Genomic DNA, 16,449 nt, shown 5'->3' with positions numbered 1-16,449 from the left:
GATTCCCCGGTGTCTCTGCCCGTCGTTGGCTTTGACGGCTCCGGTGTTTCAACGCCGTTTTAAGCTGTTATAATTCTACGGAGTCAGTGGCCGCTCGTGTCGGCAAACCGCTCCTCGTCCAGTGAAACGTTTGAAGGATAATCTGGCCGGGGCATTGACTCCGTACTTGTCACAGCCCAGAGGGGGATCTGAACACAAATACGAGGCCCTCACTCCAAACCCCGGATTCACCTGCTAACGCGGAGAGCCTCACACGAAAGACCGACATGGGGGACACGGGGAGCGAGGGCAGCAAGCCACCGAGTAACGTTACCGTTGTACCCCCGCGCTGCCCCTGTGGTTTCTGGGGGTAAGACGAAATACCTCTCAAATGTCTTGTGCTTTCTTTCTCTTGACAACAGCTAGCAGAGTCGCTAGCCACTAGCGTTAGCAGCTCAAACAGGGATGAGCTGCTTTTCTTGTTATCACCCCCCCCTCCCTATTGTTTTGTAGCATTAGCTGCTAGCTAACACCAGCTGGCCTCGGTAACCTTCTATAGGTAGAGAGCAGGGTACAGGTGAGGTGATAAGCCCTCCAGGTAGCGTGACAGCGCTAAGAAACTAAAGTTAATAAACGAAGCAGTTACTTAGATATATCACACAGGGCATTTGTTGAACCTTAATCTAGACCTGGGTGGAAACTAGCCATTTCATCAATTCAAATTAGCTGTAAAGCAGGATATGTGCTAATATACTGACTCATAGTTACATACATTGACACAGTACGTTACACAGTACGTTAGTTCTCCTCAGGCACGTTAATCCTCATGAGGACATCGTGTCTAGTGTATTGGGACACATGTTAACAAAGTCACATGAGCACAAGATGTCCTGAGGTTTTGTGACAATTATCGACGTTCAATGCACATGATTGTGTACGTTTGAGGCAAGTGTTTCTGTTACCAATCAAAGCCATGTTAGTCTGCTATAATGAGAGGCTATTTGATACATATAGTGGTAAACACTATTTATAGTGTAAAAAGTATTACATATAGGATTTATACACGCTAGCACTTTAAATTGAGTTATTATTTGGATTAATGGGCTGACCTAAATGTTATCATGAGCTACGTTTGGTACAGAGATCCCACTTCAGATATGGCTTGCTGAACTATGTTTGTAACGTTACACATTGGGGGTCCAATGAGATAATTAAGATAAGAAACGTTATTGTCTGTAACTGTTATATGCTGTTTTGGCTCTCATGTAAATGAGATTATTAATCTCAATGAGGCATTTCCTCGTTAAATACATTCTACGTCAAATTAAATAGAAAAATGAAATTACATACGTGTTTACCAGGTCAATGAAGAACATTTTTTTTTGTAGAATTGTTTGTTCTACCTAATTCTATTTACACCAGGGCACGGATCTCAATACCAGAGACCGTGTTGTTGATGAGCCACCTGATCAGAGTTCACCAGGCCTCAACATATTTGTGTCGGCACCAAAGTCAATGCATCTCTGCGTCTTGTTACAGTATTACAAGTTCCACGTTTGCTTAAAAGCTTTTATACTTTCTGCATTAAACGCCCTTTACATTTACGACAGACTGTTCTAACAGGTCACTGTGATATGTTCCCTGATTATTTAATGTTCTGTCACTATACTGTTCTCACTGTAATATCAGCCTGTCTGTCACTATTGCAGAGTTCATTCTATATGCAGTAATTTTGATTACATTGTTAGTTGATGATGTTTGACTGACATTGGAGATGATGTTCAGACATTATGTGAGAGATGATTTTTTAAAATGTATCTGTAATTTTAAACTAAATTTACGATAAGTGCTGTCAGTTACAGTGTTGCCCGAGTATGAGTCAACCCTGGTTATAAGATGCACCTCCCCATTGTCTACTTCTGTGGTAAAAGTCAATTGGAGGTGAATTTAGCAGTCGTAAAGTTTATTTCCTCTTTAGCAGCAAAACATGAGTCGATTAAATCAATCGCTAGAACATGTATCATCAACAATTCTTCATACCGATTCATCGTTTAAGTTTAAGCAACATTTGTTAAAGTTTACTGGTATCTTTGTGTTTTGTTTTTAATAGAATCATTTTTATAGACCAGACAATTAATCAATCGGTTAATCAAATAAATTATCCGAAGACTGACTGATAATGAAAATGATTGTTGGTTGCTACATAAGAGGATATGAAGGCCAAGCTGAGCCTGCACTTTTAACACTAAATGCAATCGTCCTGTAGTCTCTGTCAACAGTATTTCAAAGTTTATGATCACTGACGCTGGAAACCTGGGCAAAGTATGAAGACACCAGATCATCCAGTGCAAGTTGTGATGTTTGACTTAACTAAAAGATAACCCTTATCCAAACAGTGTGCTCTGCTAATGTTTAATATCTCCATATAGTTTAACTTCCATTTATCTGGAACATGCTCCAACATGCTCCGTTCAAGGTGCTAATCTACCAGTAATTAATGAGCACCTGAACACGTAAAACATATGTGGTGGTATCATCTGACTAATAGTCAGACAGGAAGTCTCATTACACAATTGACAAGAGCACAATGGATTGTGGGATATTGAGGGTGCACTGAGAAAAGTATGCACTGATGCTGAATTTCTCAGCGGTATTGGGAGAGGCCTTATTGTCTGGTTATGATGGATTTGGTTTAGAAATCCGGCCCCTGATTTGGATCATCCTGCTTACATGCGTTGGAGTGAAAAGTGTGTCGGGTCCTTGGATCTTCCATCGGACAGAAGGACTGTTGCATCGTGTCATTTAGCGGGAAGTGGTTGAAATCACCTGTGAGTTGTTCTGTATGCTCCAGACCTAATGTATGACCGCATTTAAAACACAAGTTCCTTCAGGTTGTTTTATGGCATCATCTCTTTCTGCCGCGATACTTTGTTTTGAAGAGGCACATTCAGGGGCACCATGTATGGTTGTGATTGATGCTTTGTGGCTCATAAACCGTAAATACATCTGACATTTAGCAGCTTGTTCTTCCTTATGTTATTTCTCCCAGAGAGCAGAAGGCTTGATTGTCTCAAAGTGATCTTTGACACAGCAGGCAATGGAAGACGGAAAACGAAAATGTTACTCACTCCTTTTGTTTACCTTTCTTTATATGGGTATCAGAGGAGTTCTCTGCGTCTCCTAATGATGATCTTGCTGCAGAGTTCTTTCGTAAAATTGAAATTAAGATTGTAACATGCCTGATTTGGTGCAGGAAGATTTTTATTCGCAGATAGGATGAACCTGAAATAGATTCGGGATTAGTGATCACAAATGTGTCAGATTTAAGCCTATTTATTTACAGTCTGCTTGAGCAAGTTTCTTGTTATCAGTTGTTGGATTCGTTGTGGTTGCAGGTGTGGATCGCTTGTGTTGGTCTCTTGTTAGTTGTGTGCATGTGTCTGTGTAGCTCAACTAGGACTTGTCTCACATAGTAGGTTGAACATAGAAAACCTTGTCTAAAGACACAGCTTCTGTTTGTTGCTGCTGTGCTGCAAGGTTCCTCTAATACATACAGGGATACATGAGACAAATTAATTCTAAAGTCCATACTACTACAGTACCAACCTATTGTAATGATCTTATATTAGCGCTAAAGATCTATAACACTGATAACATCTGTTCCTAAGGCTGTAGAGAATTGCTGGATTTGTCAAACATTTGCGTTAGGAATTAGTTTATTAATCAGCCACATATTGCTATTAATAACACAAATGATTTACATTAAAAGTGTTGAATACATCCGTTTTTTTTACTTTGAAGTTGCCACTTTGAATCCGTGACGGACGTGTTGAACAAGCCCGTGCTGCCCTTCCAGTTTTTATTGAAGGCCCCGTCAGCAAAGCAAAACTTTTGGATATGTTCGAGGCTACGATGTAGAACCGTAATGTATAATCTCTCCTCCCCCTGTATCATAAAGCACAGCTGAGCCTCTCTCTGTCGCTATCTTATTCCCCGTAGATAAACCTGACATTGTCTAATTAATTCATGTACACAATGTAGCAACAATTAACAGACTTCTATCCGCATTTATGAAGTTATTCTGTACTTTACTGCTTGTTGTCAGTAGTGTTTAATTAAACTTAATTCCTTCAAAACGTTTATCACCCATCCAAGCCTTTGCTCCCTCGTGTCACTCAAACTGCATCACCAAGGCAACCAAGTCTTCCTGTCTGTTCCAATCAGATATTGTCATTAGTAACAGCAGTGGGCCAACGGTGTTGTCTGTTCAAACTCCACTCAGCATAACAAGCATGCCGCATGTTCTTTTTCTCACCCCTTCTCACCCCTTTTAGCTCCCTAATTAATCCCTGAGTTGATTGCCTCTGATTTATAATGGTGACAACAGGATATGACTTGTTGTTCACCCAGTACCGGCTTCCTCCCTTTCCCGTGTCTCATGATTAAGGTCTCTCCTCTATTCTTACCTCTCGCTTCCTCCTTTTCTGTTTTAAACCCGACACCACACACAGCAGCAGACTGACTGACTGACTGACTGACTGACAGCCCTCAGGTTGACTGCGGCTGACCCTACATTTAGAAATGAGGACAAAGGTGTGCAACGAAGCACCCAAAATAAATAGAATGTGACCGATAGCAGCGACCGTCACGCTCAATGCGCAGACGGTAAGGACGAGGGCTGGGGGAGGAAATGAGAGAGGAGCCCTCTCAGAGGAAAGCTAGAGCCATCTGTTGTGATCGAGTTGTGCCACTGAAATCAGCAAGGCTTCGGTAATCAACCCCATAACAACCGCTATTTAATGTCTGCATCCACGGTTTGGAAGGGAAAAGTATGTTTAGAAGCGTTTTGTAGCTGGTAAAAAGGGCAAGTTAATGAGGTTTGTAATGTTCTCCATTCATGCCTCTTGCTCACCTTCATCAGACCAGCTGAGTGGTTGTCATGCCAGTTGAGTACATTGCCAACACAGATGAGAGGCCCTGTCATTTTCATTTGAAATCAACTGTTCCACCGTACTGATATTACCGTACTGCTGCTGCTTTCTACAGAATCAATGTTTATGAGTCAGAGACCGTTGATTCGAGACAATGTAACTATTTGATTATGTTATATATTCACTACTACCGATAAGGTCAAATCAAACTCCTGACAGATGTATATAAAAAGTTACAAAAAGAATAAATGGGAGTGGAACTTTAAATACGTAAACATTTTCAATTATTATAATTAGGTAACTTTATTCTGCTCATTTAGAAGCTAGAAGCAGGGAGATTCCAAAAGAGTCTGTGTTTCGAAATGTTCAAACACACAGAAACACACTTCAGGAATCTTGGTGTAAAATGTGTAATTAGCCGTCTTAACTGTACAACTTGGACACCCGGATGACGGAGTAAATCCCTAAAACAAGTGTGATTTTTAATTTGTACCCAGATTATTTTCATATTTACATTTCCTGTACGGGGTACAGCAAGATGTGCAGAAATAGATCTAAAGGAAAGTCACACCTCAGTTCAGCCTCCTTGCTAGTCTGCTACTTTTGCGTTGACAGCCTCATACACAGCATCGCAGTTTTAGATTCAGTGAATAATTTAGTGCTTCATCTTGAACGTTTCCCTTCCAGGATCCAGAATGAGAAATGAAGTCTGAGCGAGGGACTTGGGGACTGTGGAAACATGTTGTTACTCTTGCTGCGTGGATACCCATCAGCAAAACACTTTTTTCTTTATATCCCACTCTGCAATTTTTGGATTCTTACACAAGCAATTTGATGAACACAGTTGTTTTCTCTCTCTCTGCTCTTTTCCTCAGATCGAGCAAAGCTATGAATCTCTGCTCAAAATGTTTTGCAGGTAAGTTCTTGTTCTTCTGTGTGCTGGTTGGCATACCCTGTGTTCACCCATAGCTTCCATATTCAATATTCAGGGCCAAAGATACGAGTAAACAACCATATCCATTTGAATATGATTTAAACAGAACTGTGTCAGTGTACCACAGTTAACAAATAGAATTGAACATCATCCAAAGATGCACCTGAATTCCCCTTATGCCACACTTGTTTGTCCTGCTATTAACAACCACTGCATACCCCAAAGCTGACAGATGTATTCAAACATGTTTCTCATATGAACACAAATGTCTCACCATTTACCTCCCCCCCCCCCCCCCCCCATAGACATTCAGGAGAAACAGCCAGACGATGATTGTGCCCCAAAGGCCTCCTCAAGCTCCAGCAGCAACCAAGCCGACATCTTCTGTACTGAAACAAACAGCAGCATTAGTCAGTCACTGATGTCGATGCCTAACTCAACAGAAGACCCTTTGCCAGGAGAGACGGGAGCGCCATCTCTACCTGCTCAGGACGGTAGGACACCAGTTAATCCTCTTTCTTTTTTTAATTTCAGATGAGGGACTACGTTCTTGCTGCCTTTTTCCATGAATCTATAGAGCACTCCCACTCTGAAGTGTAGAACTCAAAGTCTATGGGAAGTGGTCGTATGCCTATGTGTTTTAATGCACAACCTCTCATTTTAGTGGTCAAAACCAGAGTGTTGCAGCTCATAGTCCAGGGCATCTCTGCAGAAGACGGATACTAGTCTCTACCAGCAGCAGCTGCAGTGACCCTGCCCTGGCTATATTTGTCCTCGTGGCACAGATAGAGAGAATGATAGCAAAGGGTATCCATTTAGAAGTGAAGGTTTTAAAAAGGACACCTACAATTGCCAGTTCATCGGTCATTGCTATACAGTGACAAGGTTATTTGTAGAGGCCGATCCAGGACAGGGCAATAAAATGGCCGCCAAATAGATGTGCAGAACGTTGTGATAACACGTCCCCACACTAACGTGGTCCTCTGCTTTTTAGTACAATACACTAGTACATGATTATAGCTGATAAAAAAAGACAAGGCCCTCATGGTAATAGAGTGCTGCAGGGACGACATATTTTTATTGGCCAACCCACGGAAGTTGGCATCGCACTTGTTCCCTCGACAAAAAGCCAATGTGATTTCTTTCCACTGGATTGTGGATTATTGCTGAAAATACGCTTATGACACTTGCGTGATTTGTTCAGCGAGATAATCTTCACAAATGAACATCACTTTTATGATCTTTGAAGCTTAAATACGGCAGAAGTAAAAAAAGCTAACATTAGAATGTGAATGTGCTCCACCAGCACCACACGAGCACACACACCGGGGCTGTTAAGGCGGACTAGGCGGCTTGATGACAATTTGTTGCCTCATTTAGCCACTTGTAAGCAACACCTTTTTTTTTTTGTTAAGTCACGCAAAAGCTTCAGAACTCACGAGATGGGTGTTTACTGCCGTATTTTATGTCATAGAACAAAAAGTTAAAATCTCTTACGCTGGTGTTAACCACAGATCTATTCTCCGGCATCTAAGCAAAAACCCATTGACTTCGGGACAAGGGAAGCAGAAGTGCAAACATTCTCACTTATTTTGGGTTTTTGGACTCATTTCTGCAGCACTCTATTCACTCACTAACTGACAAACCCGCACACTGCGGCCCCCTTCCTCCCAGATATCTATCGCAGTCTTTTTCTGAAAGGAAAAAAAAAAGCTCAAGGCATATTAAAGGATTTAAACAAAATCTTGCTACCTTGTAGAAAACGGTACCACAGTATTCTCTGTTTTTAGATGATTTATTGTGGAATTATTTATCGCTCTGCTCTAAATCAATATAGCCTGAGGACATTTGATTTTGTTTTACACTTAAATGAGAGAAATTACAACAAAGTCTTACACAAAGTGTCCTTATGTCCTCTCTTTTCTTTCCTTTCTTTCTCATCTTCTCCCCTTTTTCTCACCGTATCTCTTTCAGAAGTATCCAGCACAGACACAGTCTTCAGTTCACTCTCCACTCCCACAAAACGCTCCTTTGAGTCAGGTATGCCTCCTCTCTGCCATTACAATGTCCATTGTTGTGTTTTGCACTGTGTGCTTGTCATGTCCACTTAAGGTATTGGAATACGGGCGCTATTAGCATAAACGGCAACGGATTGATCCAAAATAGCCAGGTTAATTGTGCTTCCAGTGGAAACTGCAGAGGGAAGGATATTGGGGATGCAATGTATTTGCAAAAAGGTGCAAGTGTGTGTGTGTGTATGTGTATGTGTATATATATATATATATATATATATATATATATATATATATATACTATTTGTGTGTGTGTTTATATATGTATAGATAATTATAATAAACAGTTTCCCTTCATTGTACTTTCACCATTAGTTGACACTACCTGCTACACTAACACACGGGAAAACTTGCACATGACTTAAGACAACTGCAGAGCAGGCAAGGCTTAGCAATGGTGTGTGAACATGTAGATCCCTTGTCTAATGCCGCGGGATCATGTGAGCGCACACATGCACACACAGCATCATTTAAACCTTGTGATGTGGCTGAGTGGACGTTTCACTTTTTTACTGTCTCTCGAAATGTGTTTTGGGTTAAAGCCTGGATGCACTTTTGTGCGACCTATAACGCTCTTAAATCAGTTCAAATTCCTTTGCTTTTTATTTTTTAACAAATCGGTCAAACTTGAGCGTTTTTGACGTTTCAGCCGCTGTAAATTGGCCACAGAGCTTTGCCAGGATAACGAAAAGGCTGGCACAACATGCACTTGCACATGTACAGACACACATGCTCTAGCACATTCAGGGATCGATGGGGCCTGCTAGGGGGATCTGGCTGCTCAGCTTGGCCTAGTTCTCAGAGATGTATTGAGTGCTGATCAGCATTCGGCCGGGCCAGAGAAAAAGTCTGCAGGATTGATGAGAAAAAGCTGAGTTGAAATTCCAGCCGAACAGAGAAACTGGCTACATGCGCTCCCGGTCTCAGGTGCTGGGTTGAATGTCGTCACATGCAGGAGAATCATTAGTCTCCAAAGCACCTTTTTATTTAACACAAAGCGGTGTTTTTGTTCCAGCGTTCCATCAACTGCTCTCTCCCAGTTTATATTAAATGAGATTTGTTATGGAGCTTATTATTGGATATTTTCTCTTGAAATTCTAGTCAAAGCTGATGTTCTGGACACTCAGGAGATTAATGCTTTTGGGGATTATTATGTGTGTAGGGGGACTATTAAAAGGTGGAGAAGGTTTGGCTGTAAGTAGATTGGTAGATTTTATTCAAAACCATTTCTTGCAGATTGATTAACCTTCACATGCTTTGTATCTGGCAACTCCAGAAAACAGAATATAATACAATAATTTAGGTTGCCATTATTACCCTTTGTTGATCAGTAGAGTATAAACAGGTGGGATGGAGATGTCTAGTTGCATTGCATAGTCAACTTTTAGCCAAATAGAAATGGAAAAAAGATGTCTCATATCCACTGTTGAGCAATCAAGGTTTTACTATTCATTTACATTTTGTTCCAAACTTCCAGATGTCCACTGCATTAACAGTATTTACAGAAATGTCTGCTTTACATTTTCTTAATGTTGTGACAAATACAAACATTTTAAATATGAAAAATAATTTATGGAGCTCAGCGATTGCTTTATAGCCTTTTTTCTTCTTCTTCTTCTTTTTTCACCAGCCTCGGAGTCGGAAAGTGACGTTTCACCCGAGAAGAGAGCGAGAGTGGGTGACGTGCCAGAGGGTGAAGAGTCTTCATCGTCATCTTTGTCTGCATCGTCATCATCATCATCATCATCCTCGTCTCGCAGTGGCTCTAAACAGCGGAGCCGCAAACGTTGCCATCGCTGCCAAACCAAACTGGAGCTGGTTCAGCAAGAGCTGGGTTCCTGTCGCTGTGGTACGATGATGCAACTTTACACACATAAACAATACATTGGCGCACACATTTAAACCCATTACCAGATGTACGCTAATACCTGTACATGCACAGGCTCACTCACACACAAGAGCATAAGAAGACGTTATTAAGACCTTGTGTGTCTTGCATGTGCATGAGGGAGTAAATGACTTTTTCAGTGGTTAATATTTGCCTCCTAAAAACATTACCACGTGTTCGTTAAACTGGTCATAGTTTTGAGAATTTGACATAGAGTGCAGTGAAATGCATCACTCTCTGACCATGTGTTTTTGTGTTGACGAAAACGTCGATGATCAGAAGAGTGCCTCTGCTAGCCTTGGGGGACCATTACAGAAAGCCTGAATGCTTCACGTTGCACATAAAACATAAGCCAATTACCACGAACACTAATGCAGCTTAAAGCAATACTTAGCTTGCTAATCAACTTGTTTGCATACAAATTAAAGTACTTACAAAGTCACAGCTCTTCGCTGCTTAAAGACCATCTGCTTAAACCCACGTAACAATTTCTAAATTGGAAATTGACTTTTTCTTTTCACCAGGCGCTGCTTAATGCACGGGCCGTCCATCCTTAATAGTCCAATGCTCACTATGAAAACATGCTTTTACAGACTGAAGGGGAAATGGTGGCAATTATGGTGATATCGGTCTATTGCTTTAATTGCAGATTACTTTGCTAATGCTGCTGCAAAATGTTTCACAGTGCAAGCCAAGAAGGTCTGATAATGAGTTGAAAGCACGGACGCTTTTCAGATAGTAAATGGGGGAAGAAAATAAAGCTCTGATGGAGTATCTGATCCAATGTTGTCACACTCGGTAGACTTTTGCTGTTCCGCAGTGGCTATAATATTCATCTGACTAGGTCTTAGTATGAAACGGAACTTAAAAAGCTAATTAGATCGTCAGGTTCTCATCTGAGATCCAACAGAAGCAGGACCTTAATCCTGACTGGTACTTTCCCTTGTCTTTCACTTTGCAAGCAATGGTCCTAAAATGAGAGAAACACCGTTTCCATAACCGGTAACCGTTGATAACGACTCCAGTACGTGAAGATAAGCTGTGGTGTTCTGAATTTACTGTAGTTTAAGTCAGAAATCATTCAGTTATCTCACACAATGGCTGCAACCAATTTGGCCTTCCCAGCATGCTGCACGTTGTGCAACAGCAGGAATGGTAAAAACAGTTATATATTATAATAGCATAATTAGCCTTTTAATTCATGTCTTAAATATAATAAGTGGTTATGTTTAAAGGATGTGTGTGTGTGTGTGTGTGTGTGTGTGTGTGTGTGTGTGTGTGTGTGTGTGTGTGTGTGTGTGTGTGTGTGTGTGTGTGTGTGTGTGTGTGTGTGTGTGTGTGTGTGTGTGTGTATTTTCAGCAACTCTCATGAAATTGCTTTTTTTCCATTTCCACCTCAGGAAGAATAAATATTTAAGACCGCTTGAATTTTATGCAATAAAAACTTTGAAAAGCAAAATTTCCTCCCAGCTCATTGATGTTTTAAAACTCGATTCACTGTTCAGTTGTAAAAACACCTGCAGTGAGCTTGGTGGAAACTTTTGGGCGTTTCTGATATGGGAATAACAACATAAGTATAGTATCTCTAACTTAGAAAATAGTGTAGTAAAAAAAGTCCTAAATAGCTTGCTTATCATCACTTGGTGCAGTTAAATTTGGTACAAAGGGTGTATTGGAAATCCGTTGTTTTCTGGCACCTGAAAATGAATGCCTAGAGGCATCGTTTGTGTTTGTTTTGCATTTTAAAATAGTGATATGTAAATGCTTTTGTTCATAGTATTTGTTGTGCAAGTGTCTTCCATTGGTCCTCTACATTTGTACTATGTCATCAAGGCATTTCTCTTGCATTCAAGCAACTGGAAGTAGTTTTGTTTTCCGCTGTTTCCCCCAGTGTCTAGCAGCCCATCCCTTTTAGAAGCCTCAAAATGTTACACAACTTTCTCCCTTCCACTCCATTCACGTGCGCTTTAATCACATAGATTTTAATTGCGTAGCAACCAGCTGTCAAACTGTGTTTTTGAATCACCACTCACTGAATGCCAGCAGTGTTATTATGTGTATTAATGAATGAATTCAAGACGATGAGAGCTAACGAGCTGCTCTGAGCTTAACGAGCCTCCTACAGTGGCGGGGCCTTTTGTTGAGCGTGCTACAGTAGAGACGGAGAGTCAATGAGACAGATGAGGGTTGTCCGCCTTTTGTTGAATGGAGTCAAAGGAGGAAGCTATTAACCAGCATGTCTTCTCTGGTAACCAGACCTTTTCACAGAGGCATGGCTGCAGCGCCGTACATATTATCTGTCCTTGGCCATTTAGAAAGACTTGTATAATAGAGATGTGTTTGCCAACCTGTACTGCTTTTTTTTTACCTTTTTGTATAATTGGTAGGGGTTTAAAACATTTTCAAATAATTTGGCTGTATGTAGAAATGCATGTTTAATGCATTGTTTAAACATCGTACTATACTCTTTTGCGTTCTGTGTCCCGTTTTTTTGTTCAGGTTGTTCTAAGTTGAAGCAAACTAACCCCTCTCCCTCTTGTACACCCACCCTCCAGGTTATGTCTTCTGTATGCTCCATCGGCTTCCCGAGCAGCACGAGTGTCTGTTTGACCACCTGGGCCGTGGTCGCCAGGAGGCGGTCCTGAAGATGGTCAAGCTCGACCGCAAGGTGGGCCGCTCATGCCAGCGCATCGGAGAAGAGTGCTCCTGAGCGGCCGCTCCCTTAGAAGAATCTCAGTGTTCAGACGGTGTCTTAGCACCGACAGGGATTTGTTTTTTCTTTTTTTTTTAATTTTGTTTTCTTCTCATTTTGTTGTTCAAGATTTTTGCAGGTTTTTTGGATACAAACCTCCACCCTTTCTTTTAAATTATGCTTGCTCTTTTTAAATCCCGCTGTCACCCCGTATCCCCGTTGTTTTCTGCTTCTGTTGGCTTGATCATATCCCTGCTGCTAAGATGCCTTTTGGAAAAATCGCAACCCAGGAATGACAGAACAATAAAGAGCAAAGGAAATATACAATTTCTTAACTTTTTTTTTTGCAAGCTCCCGACGACACAAGTGTGAGCAGAGTAAGACGACGAGAAGAAAATGCAATGCTCTCTACAAATGTTTGTCCCGGAAGCCAGTTTAAGACTTATACTCTTTACCTCAAAAAAAAGAAGAAAAAAGAAAAGAAAACAAAGATTGACAAGGAGGAGAAAAGGATGGTTACCCTTTGTGTACACTTCTGCTTTGGCGCTGTTTATAGACTGTGCTCTTTACCTCAAAATCAGACAGAGCTGCTTTGTACTCTGCGCCAAGCATGGACTTTGTGAAGCAAACCAAGCAAGCCAGCCTCAGTTTAAGTCAGTGTCTTACCCCCTGGCCGTCCACTACCCCATATCCCTTAGAAACATCTGTTAATCATCCACCTCAGGATATCAGGATATCAAAGCCCAACCTTCACCCCTCCCCTCACCCACTTGCATCCTTCTCCTTTCCTCTACAGGACGCCTGTTTACTCCTTTGTTTGTTTTAAGATTATTCAGAAGGTGTGTCTGCTCTGTTACACTGGGGTGATATTGTAATTCCAGATTCAGAACTTGCAGTGCGAGCCGGATTCAGACACGTGGAAGTGAGCTGCTTGTCCTTGGATTGCACACTGATCCGTCATCAACGTTGGGATGTGATTGATCGAGACTTAATTTGTGGCAGATTTTCTCTGTCGTCCTCTTTTCGTCTCAGTCTTCACCTCCCTATTCCCGCATGAAGACGTGTCCTCTCCACACGTCTGTTTTTACCAACATGTGGATTACGTGTGCTGGATGTGTACAAACTTCAGGACGACAACATTAACCGGACGGGACGTTTTATGGAAATGTGCGCACGATTTAGGACTGACCCTGAAATGTGTGCGTTGTATACGTCCACACGTCTCTACACTTTTACAAATACGCACTCTCTCACACCTTTCGTTGTTTTATGTGCTCGGCTGTTGTTCACATTGAGCACAAGCAGGCAAGATCAGACATTGCTGTTGAGTTCGGACTGAAGCTGAGAAGGCAGAGCGCCACTCAGAGGTTCCTGTTCAAGACGTGTGATGGTTGTTATAGTTCAGGTTTCGCATAATGTCTTAGGCTTTCATTTCAATTATCCACATTTAAAGGTCATTTGATACGGAACTATTCTTTGGTTGTCTGTACTTTCATCTCCCTCCTTCCTTTTAGGCCCCGTGTTTTCATTTCCAGCTAGCACGATGAGCTCACGAGCGTTCTCCTCCTCCTGCCTTTCACTTTTCTCATCTCATCTTTCACCTTATTGATTGCTCTACTTTTTCCGTATGTCACCCTCTCTGTCTCCCTCCTCCCTCTTTCTTGCTGTAGAGGAAGGAGGGAGAGGGCGGCTGGGGGTGAGCAGTGCGCTGAAAGTTAAAATCAGCAAATAATTACTTTCCAAACGTTTTCCTGGTGGACTATGGAAGGAATGAACAGAAAATGCATAATGAATGAATATTCTGTATCTTAAAGAAACCCTTATTTAACCCCTTTTTGCTTTTCACTTTAGTGTAGAACTGCTTTTCTTTTTGGTTGTAATGTGGTTATAAAATGGGAAGATGAACGTGGAAAATTCTATATTTTTGTTTCCATTGTTGTTTCTTTATGCTTCCCCTTTCCAACTTTTTCTTTTACTGAGAAAGAATAAACTGGATTAGACAAAGCGTGAACATCTGTGGTGTGCTTATTGACATGATGGATGGAAGGATGAAGGACAAGAGCCGATTTTTAATTTAAGAGTGGAACGAGCATATATACACATTTTCTGCATTTGTAGTGGATGTGAGTTGAGGTTGGTTAATAATTAATGCAGTAATATTAAAGTGATGTAAACAACTGTTTAATGCTCACAGAGGGTTGTTATAAACCTACTCTCATTTACTCACAAATCTGTTTGTGTGTTTGTGCTCGCTAATGGAGAATTTTGACGAGAGAAGCTTCTGATGGCAGCAATGAGCCTTGTGGGCCGGCTGCACTAATTAATGTTGTGGAAAAAGAAAAAGCGTGTAGCAACGATCAAAAAGCATCTTCAAACGTGGAAGCTGGCCCGTCGTCAGCCTGAGCGTAATCTCTCACCCTCCTCCTCGCCTAAACTCTGCCAAGACTGAGGAAGTTATCGTCTAAATGTGAAGTTTCTCCTTTGAACAACCCTGCTGGGTTACAGACCGGACAGAGTTTAAGAGATTTAAATGCTGTGTGTGTCCTTTTTTCCGTTAAAGTTTCTCAGCCTTGGTGTTTATTTGACATCCAGTATTCCAGGAAATCTCAAAGACTGATTTGTTTAATACATTTTTTAACTACAAATATATAATTTCTATATCATCAATGTGGGGCTCCCTCTATGCTCTTCTGCCATATGTTGACATACAGAACTTCTCTAAATACTGATATTTTTTTCTGACCTGACTCCCAATTATTTCTAATGAAGAGTAGTTATGGACCTGTTTTTCCTTCCTTTGAATTTGGCTGGAATACATTGGGGTTTTCTTATAATCTTAAGCCCCCCTCTGGCTTTCTTGAGCCCTCTCTTTGTTTTGGTTGTCAGTGTCTGCACTCTCTTGTGTTTTATGTTGTCTTGATTATAGCCTGACACACAAGATGAAGCTCAGTGCCAGGATTGGGTTGGAATGAGAAGCATGTTTGCTGGAGGCTGCCTAGTTTTTGAGGGGGATTTGGGGGATAAGATGACGTGGCCAGTGGTAAGTAATCTCCTTACAGCTCAACAAACAAGGACGCCTGCTAGTCTTACCGCCTTGATTGGCCAACATTAGTTTTATACACCATCCTTGTATAGGATTTAGCTTTTTTTACACACTTGGACTCTCTTGCTACTCTATCTGTGCCTTCATGTCTCCACTGTTGAAACCAGTATTTTGTGCTGAACAAGTGTGAGTGAACACCAGTGAGAGAAGTACTGGTGTTTTAGTTTCTACTTCAAAAAGAAGCCACCACTTTGAATCCTACATTAGTGGGAGAATGATCTCAGATATACAGTAAATGCAATGGAAGGTAACAATGTCCAAAGTAATGACTTTGGATCAGTTTCACTGGCTCATGCGTCATCGTCTTATTTCCAGGCAGCGCTGATCTTACTCAGTGTAATGGTAACGTCTCTTATTAGTCTTCATACATTTGTTGAGCACTGTCTGTAATTGCATGTCTGTAATTACATTCATTATATCCACTTTGACTCGCATGATGTTCCTTCCTCATCTATTGAGCAAATGAATGACACGAACAACAGACATCAGATCTTCATAACAGAGCTTATTGAGTAAAGAAGATGTAATAATACTATGCTTCAAATGTGTCATAATAGGAATCTAGCCATGAACATACCAGGACACCAAAGGAGTAAAAGGCTTTGCCGCTTTTGTCAAATTTCACTTAATTAATTCAGGAGATACAGTTACAAAGTAGCTGCAGAGAAAATGAGTCATGAAATTATAGGACAACATGAAGGTCTAAATTCCTGCTTAAATGATACCAAAACCAACACATTTTTCTTTCCTCACTCTCGCTGCTCTATTTGTTGTTGTGTTCAGATGCAGTCGGTAACTGTTTTTAGCTCTGATGCTGTAAACACACGGTCCACTACCTGCCCAGCACCAA

The 16,449-nt window shown here is 41.2% G+C and overlaps 1 protein-coding gene across 3 annotated transcripts; it reads left to right on the top strand.

Moving 5' to 3' along the window:
• LOC306701422 (AN1-type zinc finger protein 3 homolog) lies at positions 1-14,507 on the top strand. 3 transcript variants are annotated; one of them, XM_079166724.1, is made up of 6 exons: positions 1-349; positions 5,786-5,826; positions 6,288-6,338; positions 7,819-7,884; positions 9,547-9,765; positions 12,360-14,507. In XM_079166724.1, the coding sequence occupies exons 1-6, from the start codon at positions 267-269 to the stop codon at positions 12,512-12,514; spliced, it is 615 nt and encodes a 204-aa protein (XP_079022850.1). In that variant the 5' UTR covers positions 1-266; the 3' UTR covers positions 12,515-14,507. The 3 variants fall into 3 exon arrangements, with proteins under 3 accessions (XP_079022850.1, XP_079022849.1, XP_079022848.1); XM_079166723.1 differs by having other exon boundaries at positions 6,150-6,338; positions 7,822-7,884; XM_079166722.1 differs by having other exon boundaries at positions 6,150-6,338.
• The last annotated feature ends 1,942 nt before the right edge of the window (positions 14,508-16,449 follow it).

This window comes from Pholis gunnellus, assembly GCF_910591455.1.
Source record: "Pholis gunnellus genome assembly, chromosome: 1".
Taxonomy (NCBI): Eukaryota; Metazoa; Chordata; class Actinopteri; order Perciformes; family Pholidae; genus Pholis; species Pholis gunnellus.
Note: the sequence above shows the minus strand (reverse complement) of the source record. Positions and strands in the feature narration are given on the sequence as shown.